Source organism: Stegostoma tigrinum, chromosome 24, assembly GCF_030684315.1.
Source record: "Stegostoma tigrinum isolate sSteTig4 chromosome 24, sSteTig4.hap1, whole genome shotgun sequence".
Taxonomy (NCBI): Eukaryota; Metazoa; Chordata; class Chondrichthyes; order Orectolobiformes; family Stegostomatidae; genus Stegostoma; species Stegostoma tigrinum.
Genome location: NC_081377.1, coordinates 34,851,072 through 34,872,638, shown reverse-complemented (window position 1 = coordinate 34,872,638; position 21,567 = coordinate 34,851,072). Strand labels below are relative to the sequence as shown.

At 37.1% G+C, this 21,567-nt stretch overlaps 1 protein-coding gene across 4 annotated transcripts in view; it reads left to right on the top strand.

Moving 5' to 3' along the window:
• The window catches only part of qkia (QKI, KH domain containing, RNA binding a), a 97,929-nt gene extending 85,480 nt beyond the window's left edge, over window positions 1–12,449 (top strand). The window contains exons 6-9 of one of the 4 annotated variants that reach the window (XM_059654346.1): window positions 2,407–2,685; window positions 6,992–7,066; window positions 8,831–8,943; window positions 9,747–12,449. In XM_059654346.1, coding sequence (XP_059510329.1) covers window positions 2,407–2,685; window positions 6,992–7,066; window positions 8,831–8,943; window positions 9,747–9,770 — 491 coding nt within the window. In that variant the 3' untranslated portion in view covers window positions 9,771–12,449. Of the gene's footprint in view, window positions 1–2,382; window positions 2,686–4,378; window positions 4,728–6,991; window positions 7,067–8,830; window positions 8,944–9,746 lie in introns of those variants that run through there. The other 3 variants (XM_048558406.2, XR_007250184.2, XM_048558408.2) reach the window with 3 other exon arrangements.
• Window positions 12,450–21,567: the final 9,118 nt, after the last annotated feature.

Here is a 21,567-nt window from a genome sequence, read left to right as displayed (position 1 = left end):
TGAGGGTAGGATGGAGTAGAAACTGTTAAAGGTAGTAAGGTTAGGGTTATCTCCTCTGCGCGCACACCCACCAAAATAGTGGTGGTTGACTGTAATACGTAAAAACAAGAATAGGCCATTCCCACCCTCAAGCCTGTTCTACCAGTCAATGAGATCATGGCTGATCTGTGGCCTTACTCTGCTCCAAAGGCAGATATATTCTTTAATCCCTTTTGCTTAACAAAAACTTAGCAATCTCGGATTTAAATCTAACAACCGACTCAGGATCCACTTCCATTTGTGGAAGAGTTTCCAAATACTTGCCACCTTCAGGTCTGTAAAAGTGCTTCCTAAACCACCTCCAATGCGCCTCTCTCTCTTTTTCCACCCCCCCCCCCCCCAAAAAAAAAACCCTGAACCGGTCTATCCCCAATTCTTAGACTGTCCCCAGTTCCAAAATCCTTTCAATAACTTGACAGTCTCATGGGTTGTAATCTTTAATATCCTCCATATTTGGGCAAAAGAAATGAGAGGGCAGGGGGAGGCATACGGTGTTAGTGGCCGACTGAGGAATTTAAATGGTTCAACTGTTTAAAAGTCGGATACTTTTAAAGCTGCTGTCAGTTTTCTAATGAAAAGGATTAAAGGTTATGTAATGTCTTTTAAATTTATAGTTTAAGATTACTGATATGTGAAAGTGACTTTCAAGTATACAGTGATTTGTGGGATGGTAACAAACTTTGCTTAAAATTATTCGTGTCCAAGGTCAAGAACCAGAAGAAACGGGAAATAAATGATTTGCTCTGTTGAAGAGTTTTGAACTTGAGTGATCAGCGTATCTGTTAAATGCTCATTAAAATTAATTGAAACTTTTTATCAGTATGCTAAATATTTTGTGATCAGTTTTGTTTTCAGTTTAATCTTTTGAACTGTGAAGGGAGAGATTAAAATTTTCTTTTGAGTGGAGTATTGCCTCAATTCTGTTTAATCAACTTCTAAAACATTACCTTGCATTAAGTTGGTCTTCTGATCTGCAATTTCATGGGGTTTTTCTTTCAAGACATTCACTTGCATGATTGTGCAAAAGTATGTAGTTTTGCATACTGAATACATGAATGAGATGATGCCAGTTGGAGCTTTTTTATATATGGGACCAAACAGGCCATTAGATTATTCTAAAGGAGCCTGCTATATTGTGATTTTTTTTTTGAGTGATGATTGCAGAGTTCATTCTAGTTTGCAATTCAGATGATGCTGGTCAACTGTTATTTCTTTCTAACTGTCCTGGCTCCTCTTGGCAGTATATGGCAGCAATGTTAGTCATACAAGCTCACTGATTATGAGAGCTGACCGTTCCATTCTTGTACAGAAGCCAAATACTGTGTGCTGGAAATCTGATAAGCAGAAAATAGTGGATTGCTCATCTGATCAGGCAGCATTTGTGTGGAGTGAAAAACTTAACACTGTTTCAGATTACTGACTTGTTTTGTTAGCTGGCTCCGATGAAAGGCCTTTTGACCTAAAACAACTTGTTTTTCTCTACACGGGTGCTGCCTGACCAGAGAATTGTTAGCATTTCTTAACGTGTTTTGTTTTATTTCCACACTGGTTTAATAGACACTTCTCAAAATAAATTCCACAAACAACTGGCATCATTTTGCATGTACATAAAAGTAACAGCATTTGGTAAAATTTTGTACAAATTTTGCACGCACTCACTCACTTGAATGCAGCTAAGAAAGTAAGAATCAATACTATAGAATGTAGAAATGCCAGTGTCACTGTCTGTATGTGAGAATAATTGGGGCATGCATCGGTTTATTCACTAACAGTTCATCTGAGATCTGTGGATAATGTAACGTTTGAAACTCTAGATTGGTTCGGCAGAAGAAACCCACTTTAAGAATTAGAATTGAAGAATTGTATTGAATAAGTGTGCTTTTGATTTGAAAAAAAACTGAGTTGTACACATTGCTTTTATATTTCCATTTCCGAATGATACAGGTATTGTTTAACAGATTCAATAAAATGAACTTAAAAACAGGGAGATTAGGTACACAATATAACACTCCATTTCCCTGATCTCAGATAACTGTTAATGGTGCTTATCATATTGCTTGTTTAAACCACAAATTTTTGTCTATTGTGTGGTGAGTTTGCTGTCTGTATCACTGTTTAGTTTGCGCTGTCTTTGTTTCTTTAAAAATTTGCCTGGTGAATATCGGTAATGGGAAATCAGCTTGCAATAGGGCTGCTTGTGTGGGTACATGTGATCATTGCATGGACTAATTTCCTGTTTTCCTTCCCTATCATACTTCTTCTTTAATTCTTGCCCTCCTGTTTCCTGCTCACCATCCTTTTCTTCCCACCCCCACCCCTCTCAATCCCCGTTGCTTACTGCAGCTACCCTTGCCTTTTCTCTTGCAGCAACGTCACAGGGTCCACGGCTGATAACTGGACCAGCTGCACCCATGCTTCCACCAGCTGCCTTGCGTGCTTCTACGCCAGCTGGTCCTGCCATAATGAATATAATTAGGCCAATTCAGACAACTGCAGTTATGCCTAATGGAACCCCTCATCCAACTGCCTTAGTGCCATCTTCTCCAGAAGCTGGTATAATTTATACAGCACCCTACGAATATCCATATGCTCTGGCACCAGCTGCATCTCTACTGGAATATCCAATGGAGCCAAGTGGGGTTCTAGGTAAGCAAAGTCAGAAAGTAAGACTAACCAATATTGACATTGTGAATTTAATGCTCTGATTTTGGAAATAATGTACTAGTCTTCAGTTTAAATATTGTTACTTGAAGTTAGAAAGATATGGCTTTTTCCTTCCTTTTAGAGGACAGATTGCACTGCCTTTTTATACTGCGTTAAACAAGTATGTTCATGTCGCCAGATGAAAGTAATTTATTTGCTTTAAATCAAAAAAAGCTGATTTTGTCCGTTTTTCTCCGAGCTTAGATTCAAGATATTGAATGGAGTTTGCCACAGCAATTAAATTCTGTCATACTAATTTAATTGTGTCTAAAATTGACTTTTAATCTTTTACTTAACAATCACTGTACTAGATGCATCTCCAGTGTTGAGTGGAGTAAATGAAGATGAATCAATTATTATGAATAGAAATAAAAAATATGTTTGAAACCAATGTATGCAGCGAAGAACTTGCTGTTGATTGCAAGGCAACGCTGCAGAAACTGGGGGTTATCCATAGTATGGTTGTGGCAGTGGAAGAGGTAGTGAAAAAGTGATGTCCTTCATTGAACAGCAACTTATCCTTTTTTGATAAAAGCACTTTCCTTTCTTAAAAAGTGGACATATACAGTATAAAATGTAATCATAATATTTTTACTGTGCTTGAAACAACTTGCCCTATAGATGCTTGTTCTTGTGCTAGAATAGTAACTGGAAAGCTTATTAAAATTGAGATTTTTGTAATGGTTTGGTGCAGCATGCAAGTACAAAAGTACAAGTCTTGGCTATGTAGTTGGAGAAATGGCTACATGTAGCCCTTAAAAGAAAACTCACGGAGCAAAAGTGAAAATTTGCAACTTGGAAATCATTTTTGCAAACTCATGGTAAATGGTGCTGTTAGTAAGGCCAGCATTTTTATATTTTTTTATACAATCTGTGTGCCTTCTAGGCTATTTGAGGGCTGCCAAAAGTCAGCCAGATTGCTGTGCTAAGTCCAGCATATTTCCTTCCTTTTTAAAGGGCCTTGGTAAACCAGGATTTTTACGGCAATCCTGTAGTTTCATGGGGTACCGTTTCCAGTTTTAGGTTTTAGTCAACTAATTGCCAATAAGTTATCCAGTGGTGAGATTTCAACTGTTTTTGGACCTCAGGATTGCTAGTCTAGAAATGTGGCCACTGTACATCCATTCATAAATAATGCCAGCTTTTATTATCAAAATGTTTCACTTGCTCCCGTTGAATTGCAGTAAACCTTGTCTCACCCCAAAGTTTTCAAATATACAATAGATGTTTATTAAAGCCATTCTGGCAGTCTGCATTTTTGGGCTATTTGAAAAGAGAACATCACGTCCTGCTTTGAAAAGTGGGAAATGATTTTAAAAAAGCCTGCCGCCTTACAATTACAAATAACATTGAATATTATTTGCCCCTCCTCACTAGTCTTTCCTACCATTTGGTTCAGGTTAGATTCCAGATTTTACCCAGTTCTCCACTTAAAAGCAACATTATCATTACAGCAGGACTGTGCACATGAGAGATGGGGTTTGCAAGCGGGTAAGAAGCTTAATCATTGCAAGTTCATAAAGTTCATTATGCAGTTTTTTAAAGACTGAGAGCAATGGGTATACAGTACAATGTCAATGGATTCTTTCAAATGAAGATGTCTGATTGTCTTACCTTGATAATTGTTTGTTCTTAGGTATGGCTTTTCCAACAAAAGGCTAAGAATGCATGGGACATGTGTCTGAATCCTCAGGAAAAATAACTTCAGAAGAAGTGAAGAGTCTGACCAAGCACATTGAAACACGAGCAGTATAGCGATGCTTATTTTGGGTACAGGGTGTTCAGTATTTGGCAGGCTTTACCACATCATACAATATACCTTAAGACTTAAGGACACGGTCAGTGGTTTAACGTACCTAGAGCACTTTTTTGAGACAAATGTTCACTTGTAGCGATTGTTGAAAAGTGGATACACTGAAGACCTGATTCGGAAGAATGTGATATCACATCCTGTCAAAGTACTTGGACCAGCAAGGAGCTGATATGTACGGTGATAATCAAAAGTACCAGAATTAGAGGTTTCTTTCAGCTTTTCCACAAACTGTTAGATTTCAAAAGTGAAAAATAATTTTAAATCTTTTTTAATTGTAGGTGCCTGCACTACTTTAAGAATTACATATGAACCAGTAAATTTACTGAAAATTGCTCCAAATTAACATTTTGTTTATCCTTGAGCTGTTAAAATTCTACAGCAGAATGAAAAATTGCAAGAAAAGTGTCAGTAATGCAGTGGATTGGAACAGTTTGTTCTTGTCTATTGACTGGGTTTAAATTCAGCCCAAATTAAATAACACCGTCATTGTTCTTTTAATTCTCAATGTCTGTATACATTTGTCTAGTTTTCTGGCAGTTGTAGGTCCACAATTGATTCAATTGATAATGCTGATAATTCAAGAATAAAATAGACACCATTAATGTTTATGATTGCCATAAGTTAGTTTAGATGATATCCTGAAATCTGTGGTTTTCTTTGCTTGACCCATATGAATACGACATTAGCTTTTGGAAAGACTTGACTATGGAGAATTGAAGGCCAGATGAAAACTATTACTGGAATCATAGCTGGTCCCAAGCTTTCTTCATCTACCAAACATTGCTGCTTTTTCTGTAATGGTGGGTTAGTGCTTTGGTCTCAGTAAAAACATTAATCTGTAAGCATTGGTAAATTAACCCATAACCTGCTAACTGAAGAGAGATTATAATTTGCAAACAAATTTGCTGTGGCTGAGGCTTTATGGGTTTTTCATCACATTGTGGAACCTCTGTGCCTGTGAATTGGATCCAGATTTGGTGAAACTTCAAGAATGCTTGAATTCATGTCTCAAAGAAAATTCTGATGCAAAATCTGGAAATGCTGATTCTGACCTTTCTTGTTGGTACTGTAAAGCAACTGTTCTGAGTTAGTCAAGTACATTTCTTTTTTAAATCTGAGAGAGCAAGAGGTATTGGAATCTGATCTTCTAGCACACGTGCACACTAACCACTGATCAACCCTTGTAACACACTGACACTTGCCAAACTGGCACTCGTGATCCAAATCTGCAGTGTTTCAATCTCTGCTTGGTGCAAGGCTCATTTATTTTTATACTTTTTTTTACTAACTGCTTATCAATGGATGCTGTTGGGTTTTTACTGTGGTTCCAGATCTCTCTTCTGCACTAAATTCCATGTGTAAACTGTTGCCCTCAGTTTTTCTTGAACATTTACTGGTGCTCACTTAATTAACCATATAGCACAACAGTATAATGAAATAGATAACTTGTGTGGTGCTGTTTACCTAACAACACAATTGTAACAAGGCCCACAGAAATCTTAAGGTTTTGGAAAGATACAAAACTTGTAAAATATTGTTGAAATCGGAAGTGGACCCATGTTTGGAAGGGTTGTAAGTTGTGTAGAAACTTGCCTTGTTAAATGCCAGCTATATGTAGATCAGTCCTAACAGAATAAGACACATGACTGAGTTTGTATGTAACAATGCGGTAATGAAGCAAAGCTGCTTTCTTTTTTAAAAAGTTCTTTGCCCTTTGGGGTTTGGTAAAGAACCTTCCTTGATGCTATTGAGAGAAATCCTGTAATTACTACTGTTGACTGCAGGGTTCATTTTAATCAATTTACAGTAATCCTCTCAATCTATTTCTAGTTTTAGGATGTTGAATTTAAGGAAAAGTTGTATTGCAGAAAAGGAGAAGCTTAGCTTAAATGCCAGTTGTTAGGTAATTATTTATTCAAGAAAATGGGTGGTATTATCACTTAAATAATTGCAACTAAAAGAGAATCAAACGCAGTCTTGCAGATTTTAGTCAGTTTTTACATGCTGAGATAGGCCAAACAGCTAACATTGACTATGAAGCTGCATTTGAGTAACTTGGATGAAAAAGTGATGCAGCCATTCCTCAGGCCTTTTCTTAGGTTGTCTGTATGTTGACAGCAAGCAGTTTCCAACCCTAATATTTTAGAGTTGCACTACTTCAAGCCAGGTTGATCTCACCAAATGAGTATAAATACTTGCCTGACCTTTAGCTCCTAATTGCAATATCTGAATGAGACCCTTTAACAGCCCCAGTGCACAATACTAAGAGATAAGCAGTTAGTAAAGTAATACTATCTGGCAAGACTACCTAAATTTATTTTTGCGTAATTTTTCAAGTCATTGTATGTTGTTGAATTATGTACTACTTCACCAATTTTCGGTTTTATTCTAGAAAAAAATTCTAACTCTCTTTTGGACTTGTTACAATTTAACTAGGTGCGATGGCAACTAAAGTTCGGAGGCATGATTCGCGTGTCCATCCTTACCAAAGGGTTGTGACCGCAGACAGAGGTTAGTTTAGACTTATCGCCAAAATGGCATTTACTTTGATCAATATTAAAGCTGTAACTTTGAGTACAGGCAGTACTTGGGTTAGTGGATTGAGGAACATGGAATGACTGACTGTAACGTACTGATTTTATTCCAATTATCAATAAAGAACACTACAAATCAAGAACAAATTCTTTACATTCCTGAATGGTACATAAATAACAAAGTAAATAACAAAGTCAGGAAAATGAAAGTCTGTTTTACTTGCACTGAATCTAGCCATTTGTTTGGTTTTTTGCAAATTCACTCCATCTATGACTTTGCAAAATAAACCAGTAAAATAAAAGTACACTGTAGGCATTTGCATAAGACAGGACTAGTTGCTGAGATTTTGAAGTTTTTTAATTGGGAATTCAAAGTTATGAAGCTACAAAAATGTCCTCACTTAATCTATTATCTAATAAATGCTTCAAACATTCTCTATCAATTCATACCTTTTTAATGTTTGCAAGGCAATATAGATCTGATAAATCAGAAGTATTATAATGGCTGGTTCCAAATTGGTTAGTTGCATTTAAGTCTAGGACAGTAGTGTGGGCTTGTATAATAATTTTAAAAAGCATTAAATTTGAAATTTCAAAACAATTTTTTACTAGCTAAAAAGACTTTAGACTGTAGTTTAAGGTTAGAGTAGTAGCTCTTGCAGCTGGAATCATTCTTTGTAAATAACTGCCTGAACAGAGAATATTCAGCCCTCTTTTACATAAATTGGAAATGTTTACAGTTAACCTTGGTACCTGAGGATTTATGATAGGTCTGCAAATATTTGAGGGTTATGCCTACTCTCTAAGACTGTGTTCAATTTTGCACTGAGCTTGTATTTCTATTTTTTGATCTCTGCAAATGTTTTACTCCTGATTTAGTCTTAATAAAATATTGGTGTTCTAGCTTTCCTGTGTTGGAATTTTTGCCCTGATAACTGTTGTTTGAATATTTTTGTTCAATAATGTTTTACTTTCTTGTGGCATTTCTTCATTATATTTAAAATAGTGCTTTTAATGTTCTATGTGAAATTGAAGGTTAACTTGCTCCAGATAGCACTAGCTAGAATGCTCCCAAAGTTTCTGCTTGTGGGCAGAAGAGGTGATGAAATTATTAAATGTACATTTTGATGTCACCTTTCCTGCAAGTCCAAAGTATTATGTATATGTTGTTCAACAGTGTGTTGCTGTAAGTGTAGTCCCACTTCTTTTCTACTGGTTCCAAAATGTGGTGGCTTTATAGAATAACTTTATTTAATATGTGCAATGTTATAAAGTTGATTTTAACTGTACTTAATGTGAGTTTTAAGGTGTTAATGATGTTTGTCTGAACTTTTCTTGGCAATATGAATTGAAACTGCAAGCAGTTATTTGAAGTACATGTCACAGTTTTGTGTAGACTTTTTTCTCTCCAAGTCTTCAGTTTCAGATGCCCATTGAAGTGCCCACTTATATTTGGCTCCTAAATGATCTGTGAAGTTGTTGGTTAACAACAGATTTTTACATGTTTATTCAGTGTGGCAACAATGGTTTTTAAATGTATAATTTGAAATAAACCTTTGGAAGCAAAATAGTTTCTTCGAGCTTTAAATGTAAACTTTTAACAAATGGCAAAAATACCTTTTTTTTAGCCTTGCAATTTTTTTTGCTGTTAAATACTAATGTTTAATAGCAGTCAACGCAACCATCTTTGGAAAAACGTTTTGAATTCTTTTGCTGTCTCTCTTCCCACGATTTTTTTTAGACCTTCAGGGCTGGATGAATCCAATGGTCCTGGGTCCTGGACCCTACAAAAATCTGGCAGGACCACAATTCAAATTGTACGAGACCAAAGGATCACCATCTCAACAGTACCCAGTATGTAAAGTTACAGGCTTCTAGTTATTAACCAGAAAGTGAACACGTGAATTCATTACAATTTTGGTCTGAAATACTGTTTTCCACCATATGAAAGCTGTCACATGCTTGTGGGCAAGACTAAAACGCAACAGGATTCTATTATCTGTGGAATGAGCACAAAAGCTAAAGCACAGTTGTTGGATACTTTCACCCTTCAACTTGTGTGCCTCAAAGAAGAGGCAATGGTTTTTGAGTCTCCTGTTATTCCACTTGGGGCCTTCCCAGTTATTTTGACACAGGGAAAGATGTGCCTGGTGTCCTGGGCAAGGATGTGGCAGCAGTCCATTGTGGGTTGCAGCAGAAAGAGCCTTAGTGCAAGGTCAAAAATAAATGTGGCATGATATGTCTGAAAACAAAATATGGCCCAGTTTGTTGTATATTTTGTCAGTTTAAAACTTATATTTATGTATTTCATTATTTGCTCTCTTTCTTGAGGGAACTAGGACTGTAGTTAATGGACCACTGCTCTAAATTTGTTTGACTTTGGATAGATGTATTTTATGCAAAAATTCTTCCAGCCTTGAACTTTATATTGTGACTGCTACTAACCATTAATTAGTCTTAAATGTATTCCTATTACTTTGTTAGAAGTTTGATGTTTTCATGTTCAAATCATGATACTTTTACTCATGATTGTTTCAGATCTTTGTCAATAAAAATAGTTTTATTAGTTATGGTTAGTTTTCATGTCATCAGTCTTCACTAGCTGACACTAATATCTTTTTTCTATCTTTTGTTTTCTTATGTTCCTAACTACCCAGCTGCCACAGGCAACTAACCCATGACCTTTGACCTCTGAACTCTTCACCCAATGATGACCTGACCATGCCTGCCTGCTGATCAGTTAACTGGTTATCGCCTATGCTTGCCTGTCTTCAATGCAGCGAGCTGAGGCACTGTCTGTTCGTCTCGTTACCTAACTGCGTTTTTAAAAAAAAATAAAAGCTCCAGCCACAGCTTTTCTGGTTGGGTGAATGTGTGGTACCAGAACCTGCACTGAATAATACTAAAGCAATAAGTCCAGTTCATCCCTCACCACTGTTTCTCAGTGATCATCTCTTAAAGATTCTCCCTAAAGAATGGTAAGAAAGGTCTCCTTAACAGCACTGGCAGGGGATTGAACGGTATACAGGCAGTTGCCACGGACAAATGTGATGGACATCTGATGTAATTTATGTAGTAGTTAAAGTCTTTGAAAGCATTTGTGATTCATTATGGATGGACCTTGAGTCAGGTATATTGGGGGAGAGTTCGATACTGACAGTACAAAATAATATTGACCTCTACAATTAAGGACAAAGATTTGAAAGTATCTTGTGTACAGAACCTTTTTTGCCAAACACTTTTCTAAGGCCACTTCTGACTTTTTTTGAATTGTACCAGAATTAAGATGCCGTTTAGTATTATAAGCAGCTAAGCAAAGTTTCTAGGTTATTGAAGCTGTTGAGAAAAGCATAATGAATAAGATTATCAATGAATTCAACTCCTTGGATCAATCAATATTTTTTTAAAAGGGATAGTTTCTCCTGTTCAGATTTATTTAATTTGTGGCTTTGCAACCTCTGTCTTTTGCCCAGTTGATAAAATTATCTGCAGTGTGAAGTTCTCCACTCTGATGTTCTGTTCTATCAGTAAAGTTTCTGTTAAACCTTACCCCGTTTTCACCAAGAAAGTTCATGTTCCAAATTGCTCTTAGTTTAAATTTAATTCTGTCTAAACCCAGACATTTTCTGCCAGTGCTACCTGTCCATAGGGACAATCCGCAGTGTCAGAAAGTTTCAAAAAAAAGCTGCTGGGGTCTGAACTTTTTCGTTAAAGCATCTAACATCTGCATTCACTATTGTGCCTGTTAGATGAGATCTACCTGACAAAGTTTTCCCCAACGTTTTTACGGTCTTTATTTCATTTGAGCTTCCTACGTTTATCCAATGTATTAGTCTTGTATTTTGAGCTCCGCTTGACTTTTAAGTGCAACCAATAACTTTCGTACTGTTCACATATACCTTGACACTGAGGTGCATTCATAATGTGTCATGTTTCTGGATGCAAAAAAACTGTTTCTAATTCTCTCCATAAATAGACACTTCTTTTAAGAAGGATGTGAAAGCCATGCTTGCCTATTCTATTTGCTGTATACATGTTATTAAAGTGTAGATAAGTACAGTGCATTTAAACCACAGAGGAAAACTAGATACTTTTACAGGGTGCTGGTGAAGAAATATATATTTTTGACATTTAGCTTTTTATACTTACTTGCAGTAACAAAATACAAAAAAAAATTTAAAAAAAGTAATGGAAGTGATACTGGATGGTTGTAAACAAAACAGAAGACCAAAAGTGTATCTAGTGTTTTGCAGGGTTGTGGGTAAGAAGAGAGGAGCATAAAGAAAGCAAAAATAGTGCCTTATATCTGCCTGGTCAATTTGTAAGTGTCTAACATATTGTTTGACCCAAGTATGATGCATGCCAGTCCATCATTGGAGAGGAGGGAAGCAGTCTTTATTGGCAAAAAAATTCATAAGATGATAGGAACAGTATGAGGACAGTTGTGTGAAGCTACTCAAGTTTAGGCCTGTCTGAAGAATTCAGTTCATTGATTCTATGCAACAAGTGTGAAATAGTTTCTCAACTAGTTTGTATTTTGTGCCATTTGTCTTCCTAAGTTTATACCTTCAATTTTCTCTGTGCCATTTTTTCATAAAGTCGTAGCCTTTTTTGAGTAAACATTCTAAGCAAATGTTTTCTATTAGTCACTTACGAAATGAAGGCCGCCTTGGCTTAGTTTTGCCTAATTAATTAAAAAGCCAACAAACCAGCTGTTACCATTAAACTGAAATGCTGCAGTGTTTGACTTCAGAACAAAGCGCATAAGAACAAATTTGAAACCATCTCCAATGTGTTTATTACATGCTGCCCTTCAATATTTTAATTTTTGTCAGCTTTCATTGAGTTTATATGAATAATGTAAACTCTGTTTGTCAGTGTTATTTTTGTAACCAAAACATTGAAAGTTTTCTTAACAGTATTATGTATTCCCTCAGTTACATTAAGGGGTGTAGTTCAAAGACACTGCTGTTACGTGATGGTTGGTCAAATGCAAAGCAATTACATATGCTGTGTAGGCAATATGTTGAATATTGTACACACATGTATAGTATTGTAATTACCACCATTGTTACAAGTTTATAATGTATTTTTCTATCTTCATTTTGTATGTATATTATATACTATATACATTTTTGTTCCCAATTTGAGGCCCTGTGGTTTTGATAGCCAGAAACTCTTGCAGATTCATTGTAATCATTTATCATTGGGAGTGTTGCCTTTTCTGACTTGTTAACTCATTATCCATTTAATAAGTTTCTTGTTAAAAATGTTTTTACATGCTTGCATTTTATTTCATGGTGTTTGCTGTTTCTATTAACCCTGGCATTTATTTTAATAAACGTTACAGTACAAATCTACTAACTGCTGAATAGTTTGTTTTTAACACTTGATAAACAGTCTGGTTCACTGGACTAACCTTTTTTTGAAGAGTATAAATTGCTCTCGAGTACACACACGCACAAAAAATAACACTTGCTGAAAGTTGCTCCAAGTTATGTGCTACGTCGTCTTGTGACTTACTTGCACTGCACAATAAAGTAAACAGCGGCATTCAGAATTGAGTGGAGCCTGGAGGGTGATGTATACATTGTCCCTTCAAGGTCGGGAACAAAGTAACATTTCTTTTTGAGATATCTGTCCAGTCTTGTCTATTGCCTACCAGCTAAAGCACCTTCTCTGTGTACTAATGTTGGACCTGGCCTCTCTGCTTTCTTCCTTCTTTCAACTAATGCAGGAGGTATTTGTTCGTAGAGGCACACAAGCAATGATTGGGGGTAGATAAATCAAGGTTGCCTTTTGGTGGGCGGGAGTTGGAGGCAGTCACGTAGTAAACTAGTCCTTTGACTACTGAGTCTGAAATGTATTATGCTGTAAAATGGCCTGCTTTCAAGTGTTTTTATATTATGTAAATTGAGAGGGAAAGAAAAAGCACTGAAGATCTAATACAGTACATTAACATTTGGGGAATCTCAATGCAGTCAGCCCATGCCTGCAAATTCACTTTAAGATAAGAGTATGCATAAATAATATTGTTTGAAACTGTATATATAAAAGTAGTATTTATAGTCAAATTTGAAATTCACTTGTATGTAACTTCTACCAAAAGGAGCTCTCCTGTACGCGTGCAATAAAATGACTATTAAAACTGGAATGTCTGTTTATCAGTATCTAGCTTGATGCATTCAAAATGCAAATGAATTTCTTAATTATTGTCTGTTGTATAATTACATTCAGTCATATTGATGACTTTCTAGTCCTGCATTTCTGGGCAAGGTGCCTAGATGCTCATGATTGATTAAATATGTTTAAAACCTCAGTGTTATTCAAAGTTTTGAAACCATTTATATTTGCAAGCCAATTTTAAGTACAAATGGGGAAATCCTTTCTGGGAGAGATTTAATTAATTTTCTGTAATCCAATTGGATTGTGAGGAAGCGTGTAAAATTGTGTGGAAACTTTATGTTCATTCACCCTGCTCCATTTCGAGAACTGAACTGCAAAACCCTTCCCACCCATTCATTTCAAAGTTCACTTCTGTGGTTTATCTCTGCACACTTCAGAATCCTAGGGAATGAATATTCAATTATTGTCACTTCCAGTTTTAAATTGGGTGTGTTCCGTATGAAAGCTTCTGATAGAAGCTGTACAGTTTGAAGCTTGATTGTTTGTTGGCCTTCAGAGCTGGAGACTTGTGACTAAATGCAGAATGGCATAACACTGGTACCATGTGAACAGAAAACAAATTGAACGAACAAATCTTCAAGGAATGAAGTGGCAAATTTAAAAAAAAATGCTTCCAACTTGCTGCTGAATAATTTTGTATAGCCAGGTGGCTGAATCATGATATTCATCTGTTTTTTAGATAATTCATGGATCATTTTGCATTGTAATGCAAGTTGTGTTGTGCGGGCACACTTTTTATTTCCAAAGTAGTAACCTGTCATGAGCAAGTGCACTTGCTACTATTGTGAATGAACCACAAGAGCAAAATAAACTTAATGGAAACCCCTGAAACCTGAAGATCTCCAAGCAACCTCAATAACAAACTTATGTGAGGTAATTAAATGCTAGGGCTAACTACTTTGATTCTCTCTAGAAAAGCATAATGAAGCTATGTTTATTTATATGGTCACTTGCTGCCTTTAAATGTTAGCCTTTTCAGTACAACAACACATTGTTGTACAGATTACTAAAAGGGCAACGAGAGCTGTGTTTTCATTGCAATTTATGTTTGGACATGAGATGAATGTTTCTACTGTTTTGATTAGCTGTTTGCTTGTGAGTGAACTTCCACAATAACATCTGCATTTTCTTAGATCTTTTACAGCCTATGTCTTAGGCAAGTGTTGTTTTGTTTTTAAAAATCAACTTTTGAGTGCATGGAGCCTAAGAATTCAGTTTTGGTCCAAGCATTACAGTAGTGTTGCAAGTTGCTGAGCTGAGGAGAATTAGAATCTACATCTGTCTCCTCACCAGGATACTGGCTGATTGATATGCTCAAATTTAGTCAGGGAGTCATATAGCATAGAAACGATCCTTTTGGTCCAACCAGTCCATGCTAAACAAAATCCCAAACTAAACTAGTCCCGCCTGCCTGCTTCTGGCCCATATCCCTCCAAACCTTTCCTATTCATGACCTTGTATGTGCCTTTAAACACTGCCAGCATCCATCACTTCCTCATGAAGTTCATTCCATGTGAAAGCCACCCTCGTTTATATATTTTTTAAATTGTCCTTTATCTTTAAATCTTTTCTCCACCTTTTAAAAATATGCCCCTGGTCCTGAAATTCCCATCCTAGGTTTAGCAGTAGTTGGGTTTACCCTATCTACACCTCATGATTATCTTAATTTCATCTTAATGGTCATCTTAATTTCTTCAAGTCAAACCTTCCATAACTGGCAACATTCTTAGTAAATCTCTTCTGAACCCCCTCCAACTGAATTAATCCTCCCTATGGCAGGGTTGCTAGAACTGGCCTTATACGTTTGCTTGAAAAGTAACATTTATTATGTAGATTAACAGTACGATGTTTAAAAGTAGAAATCTAAAATTTCAGTCTTGTTAAACCAAGTAGTATTCTTTCAAGAATATCCTGAAAGTCAGACCTCTTCTGAAATCTCCCTGGGAAATGTGTCTTGGTTGCTAATTATACAGGCAACCATTATACTAGCTGCAAAACAAAACCAAGAACTTTGGCTGCTGGAAATATGAAACAAAAAACAACCTGCTTTCTCTCAACAGATATTCCCAGACCTGAGTTTCTCTAGCAAAGTTGCTGTTTCCAGCTCAGTAACCAAAGTTGACCCAACATAACTCAGAAACTGAGAAAGATTTCTCAAGTTTTGAAAATGAATGTTCTGAGAATGTAAGAATCCATGTACAACTCAGAGAACATGGCTTCAAAACTACTTTTTGGCATTCTTTGTTCCCAGAATCAGTTTGTATGTAGTAGACGTTTTCTCAGTGAAAGCTTGTGCACCTTTGCCCTTTGGCACAATATCCAGATCTAGTTAATTTTCCACAACCTGCCATTATAATTCTGAACAGTTTCATGTTTGTTGGTAGCTATGCTGATCCAGACGTTTCAGCATAACCTTCTGCTTAAATAAGAAGTGTACTGATGAAACTATCAGGATGAATACAAGGATGCTAAACTTAACACACTTTTATAGCAGTTGATACTATTAGGAGACTAGGGTACTGATTGTTTGGCAACTTGGTTCTGGATATAGGAAAAAGTAACCAGAAACTATCGGCTCACCAAGCTCCTGGGTAATTCAGAAGTGGTGTAAAGCTTGAACTGGTTGGAAGTGACATGATTTCATATGTAGTGACTGCTTTTCTACAAACACGAGAAATATGTTCAAGCTTTGTACCTTTTCATTACTGGGCAACCTAGGAGCCTGTAGGCCCCTGTTGCTTTTAGCTGAGGCAGTGTCATGGAGAATCCAAACTGGCTGATAACTAGGTGGTACCCTTTTTCTCCTGTTGTTATAAATATATTTATTTTGAATTTTTGTCCAGTTGAATGTAAAATAAAAAAACTTCAGCAGCATCCCTCTTTTTAGCAATTCCAGTTGTTTAACTCGGTTAGCCAGATGCTCGATTGTAATGTAAACAGTGCAGGCTCACTTCCTGTACTGGCTGACGTTGCCATGAAGGCCCTGCCTTTGCCTGAGGTGTGATGACTCTCTGGTAAAACCACTACTAGTCACCTTTTTGATGAGTAAGCAGCCCAATAGTCCTCCAGGATCATGGCAACTTTTTTGTGACTTTACTGAAACAGAATTGGCCTTTTTATGGCAGAGTATATTGGCTCATCACCTTTTATACAAGCTCCCTGGAGCAATCCAGTCAGTTGTATTTGCCCCTCCCACACGTCTCAACTTTAGCCACCCTCATGACCTGTGAATTCCAGATTACAGGCAGGCATTTGGATTCTGTTCTGGACTTTGCTCGGCAATTGATCTTGTTTGCAAGTTGGAGCACAGTGCAACACAATGCCTATACAAATGGCTGCTTTCCAATGTTGGGTCTCTTTTTAAAAAAAAATTTAAACCATGTATGGGATCATGTTCAGAATGAGTGTTCATAAATCAGTTGTTCATTTATTGGGGTCCCTTGTATTGTTTGCTTCATAAAAGTTCTCTGATCTTTCACCCTGTGCTCATCTCTTGCCGAAAATGTTAACTTTGTGCTGCTTTTCTTCCCCTTGCCCCCAAAAGCACTGATGCCAGTAGTATAAATGTTTATTTCTTTGCCCATTAATATGTAAACCTGTCAAAGTTGCATCTGTCCTTTTTTCTTTAGTCTGAGATGACCAATTTCCAGTCTAACCTTTGTAGCTAAAATCCTTTCATTTCTGAAGAAGGGCCTAGACCCTAAATGTCAGTTTTCCTGCTCCTCTGCAGCTAGGCCTGCTGTGTTCATTCAGCTCTACGCTTTGTTATCTCCGATTCTCCAGCATCTGCAGTTCCTTCTATCTTGGCTAAAGTCCTTAATTGGTGGAGATGTTATGGTCAATATGCCCTACTGTCTTCCAACGACTCCTATCTCCTTTCCAAAGTATGATACCCAAGTGTCAGCGCAATATTCTGGAACTTATTGAGTTTTAAAAATGTATACCATAACTTACCTGGTTTTGTATTCTTTGGCTATGAAACCCATGATTGTATGTGCTTTGCTAACCACTGTCAAATGTCCTGTTGCCTCAGATCTGTGCACCTGCAGTGTTGGGTCCTTCTGCCACTTGGCACTTGTTAGGCATATGCAATCACGCAATCCTGGATATCTGATGAATTTTCAGAACTTTCTTCAACCTCTTCAGTGTCAGAACCACTGCAAATTGTGAATTGTGCCTTGATCAATAAAATCATGTAAGCAACAGATGGAAATTCAGGCCTAAAAGTGCTTCTATGATACAGGTTTTGGCACAAAAGGACTTCAAATTATACACTTTTTCCAACATAATGAACATAAATTTGACTCTTTTCCAGCCTTTTAAGGTTACAACAATTATTTTAAATGGAAAATGAGCAGTACTTGTAGTCCAAGTTAACTTTGTCACCATCAAATTTCTTGTGTCACCTTTTTTAGGCTATACGTACTGCCCACTAACTGATAAATGTGTTCATAGCCTCTAAAATAGCAGCTGTGATGACTTCCCAAAGCCTGTCCAGCATCTTCAATGCACCTGTCTGGAACAGGACATCGGTGAGACCTCTTCTGGAGTACTGTGTGCAGTTCTGGTCGCCCTATTATGGGAAAGATATTAAGCTAGCACAGCTTCAGAAAAGATTTGCCCGGATGTTGCCAGAAATGGAGGGTTTGAGTTTTAAGGATAGGCTGGGGCTTTTTTTCCCACTTGAGCATAGGAGTTTGAGGGGTGACCTTCATAGAAGTTTTATAAAATCAAGTGGAGTGTAGATAATGGGAACTGCAGATGCTGTAGAATCTGAGATAACAGTGGGGAGCTGGATGAACACAGCCGGCTAAGCAGCATCTTAAGAGCACAAAAGCTGATGTTTTGGGCCTAGACCCTTCATCAGAAAAGGGTATTGGGGAGAGGAGGAGGTGGATCGAAGATGGAACTGCTCCACCATGTCCTGAAGCAAACCAGGTACCACAGACTCACCTTTGTCCCCTTCCATCCACACATCAACGAATACCAGTCACATTTGGACATGGAGCAGTTTTTCTGCCACCTTCCTCTCCACCCATCTCCTCTATCCATCTTTGATCCATCTCTCACTATTTATTTCAGAACCCTCTCCCCATCCCCCTTTTCTGATCACGGGTCTATGCCCGAAATGTCAGCTTTTGTGCTCCTAAGATGTTGCTTGTCCTGCTGTGTTCATCCACCTCCACACTTTGTTATCTGGGGTGTAGAAAAGGTGAGAGGAGAAAGATTTGAAAAGATATGAGGCAACTTTTGTTTTACACAATAATTGATGTGTGGAATGAACTTCCAGAGGAAGAGGTGGATGCAGGTATATTTACAATGTTTAAAAGACATTTGGATAAGTATATGAATAAGAAATATTCTAATGAATGAGCTAAGGGCAGGTATGTGGAACTAATTTCATTTGGAATTGATGGGCTGGTTGGACTGAAGTTCTGTTTCCATACTGTATGATTCCATAACTCACCAAGCAGCCTTTAACACCACTTTCCAACTCTATCCTTCTAGCTGATCAAAGATAATGACACCTGTCATATGGGAGTACTGCCACCTGCCAGGTTGCACAACATTTTAACTTGGAATTGTATTGGCATTCACTCATTATCCCAGGGTCTGAACACTGGAATTTCCTTTGTGACAACACATACGGTTGTACCTTTACCAGATGTTACAGTGGCCTAGAGGGACCATCTCAAAGCTAATTAGAAAAAGCAATGAATTTTAGTCTACACACAAGTTCCCTGATAGAATTTCTATATATAATTTTAAAAATCAAAATTTACCCAAAGTAGATACTGCTCCTTTCTGGGAGATTTTATTTAAATGACTACTGCATTTGCTAACAACAACTTGTGATGCTTACTTAACCCACTAAAAGACCTTCTGGCTATTGATATTGCTTTCGACAAACCTGATTCTTGGTGGTCTTTAATACTTTTTCATTTGCATCACTGCATGATATTGTACTTTTGTATTCAAAAATTATTTGAATGCATTTGTATTGTTTTCACCGAAATGTGCTATCTTATCCTACACCATCCGCTTTCTCTAAACCGCACAAAGACAACAGCTAACTCTTATTGTGAATGTTGTATAGATTGATTTGTTTCACCTGTGTGTGGAGATGAAAAGTCCAGCCATACACTTTAAATTTTTCAAAAAACATTTGTGACTTTTTGCACAGTAAAAATGCAATTGACAAAGTGTTTTGTAAGGATTGTATTGTACCAAATAGAATATAGTGCTTACCGTGCAGTGATACAAAGCCTTCAAGATGGAAAAGGGAAGTAGAAGTGAAGCTGATTGCCTGGGTTAGTTCTCATATGTCTTAGCTGTCGCTGGAACAGAATAGCTTGACATGTTTGCCTACATTACTGCTTAAAGAACAGCAACCTAATAAACAAAAAAAGTGATTTAAGACCAATTTTTTTTAAAAACTTGCCTATTTTTTTGATTTTTAGATGTTTCTTGTGTACCTGTCAGTCCAGTATGAATGATCCAGTGGTGTAAACTGTCCAACAGGAAGAAACACTACCTCTAGTTGAAATACACTGATCACTGAAGTGGAAAATAAAGTGTGCGCTATTCAGGGTGCACTTAAGTTGGCACATTATAGACCGAGATTAAGACTGTGTGTCTTTAACTAGAAACCCCAGCACCAATTTTGCAACATGTTTTGAACACCCAATTTAAGTTATGCCTTTTTTCTAATGAATATTTTGGTGACTCTAAATTTTGAATTATAGGTCTAAAGTAATTGTAAGTAGTTGAGTCTAAAATGGTAAATCCCATTTAAGGTACAACTTCAAAAACTGGGCAGGAGGCATTGTTTTCTCTATTATGCAATCACTGCATCACAGTCTGAAATCTATCCCTACATTCTGTTTGTTAGCCTTGTTGGATGGGAGTTTGAATCATTTTGAGGATTGCATCCCTTTTGGGATTTGCATTGCAGTGCTTACAAACTTGCTGCTAGTAGGCTATGGTTAGCTTCATATGCCAACTTTGCTAATGAGTTCTGGATAGATTATACTGTATTTAACACTTAATGTATAAAAAGTCTTGAACTTGGATTCATTTTCTGGTATGTTTTTATGACTTTGTATGCTCATACAGAATGGGCATTTTAAATGTTTAAAAATTAGCCCGTTTTAGATACTTTGTAACATATCTTGGATGGGTGGGACTTGAACCTAGATCTTCACGTACAGATCTAGGCAACTTCCATCTGTGCACATGATACTGTGGAAATTGTCTGCAACCTTAGGGAGCACCTCATTAATTTATGACATTCGAATAACTGCAGATTGTAGCGTTGCTGTAATACCTTGCAGTTTTCAGCTTGTAGGTGGTAGCGCTGTACAGCACAAACAGACTCCTCAGTCCATTTGGTCTCTGCCTACCAGATCCTAAATTAATCTAGTCCCATTTGCCAGCATTTGGCCCATTTCCCTCTAAACCCTACAAATGCAATTGCACCAGCCTCCTTTTGGTATGTAAAAGTTGTGGATTTTGCCATTATATCACTTTTTGTAAGAGAAAAAGCTTATTACAGAAATAAAAACCATGACTTTTAAATGGTACTGAAGTTTTGCAGGATCTTCTCTAATTATCCACACCTCTGAATTCTGTTTTAGATTACACCACAGCAAGTCGATCTGTGCAATTGCAGGTAGTATTATACTATGAATTCCAGTATTCCAAGCTTTTAGGAAGTCATCACTTTACTAATCCGTATGTTTATCAGGGAATTACAATCTCCTCCTCCTGGAGTTCAGAAGAAACAAAGTTGCCTTTGCTTTTCATTGTCCCATGCAATCAATGGCTTGTGGATGAATGGGATCACTATACAATACTGAAGCATAATGAACTCCTAACTCTCAAGTCAAAGTTGCATTGATAAACCTTTTGACATCCATGATAACTGATGTCAGAAACTCAGTATTGAAATTTATAGTAACAATATTCAGTCAATGAGTAAGGCCTATGTGACAGGCTTAATGGTAATTTGTTACAATGTTTTAGTATTAACTGTGCCCTGCTTTGTACAACATTTAATCTTCAATGCTTCAAGCTCATAGCGCTGCTCCAGTGAAGTTTGCATTTAGTTTTTAACAAATTCTTGGGAAGTTTCCCATATTACAGCTTCTCACCTTTTACACAAGGTAAAATCTACAGCCATGTCCCTTGAACAGGCTGAAATTGCATCAGAGATAACAGGAACTGCAAATGATGGAGAATCTGAACACAGGCCTAGGCCTGAAACTTCAGCTTTTCTGCTCCTGAGATGCT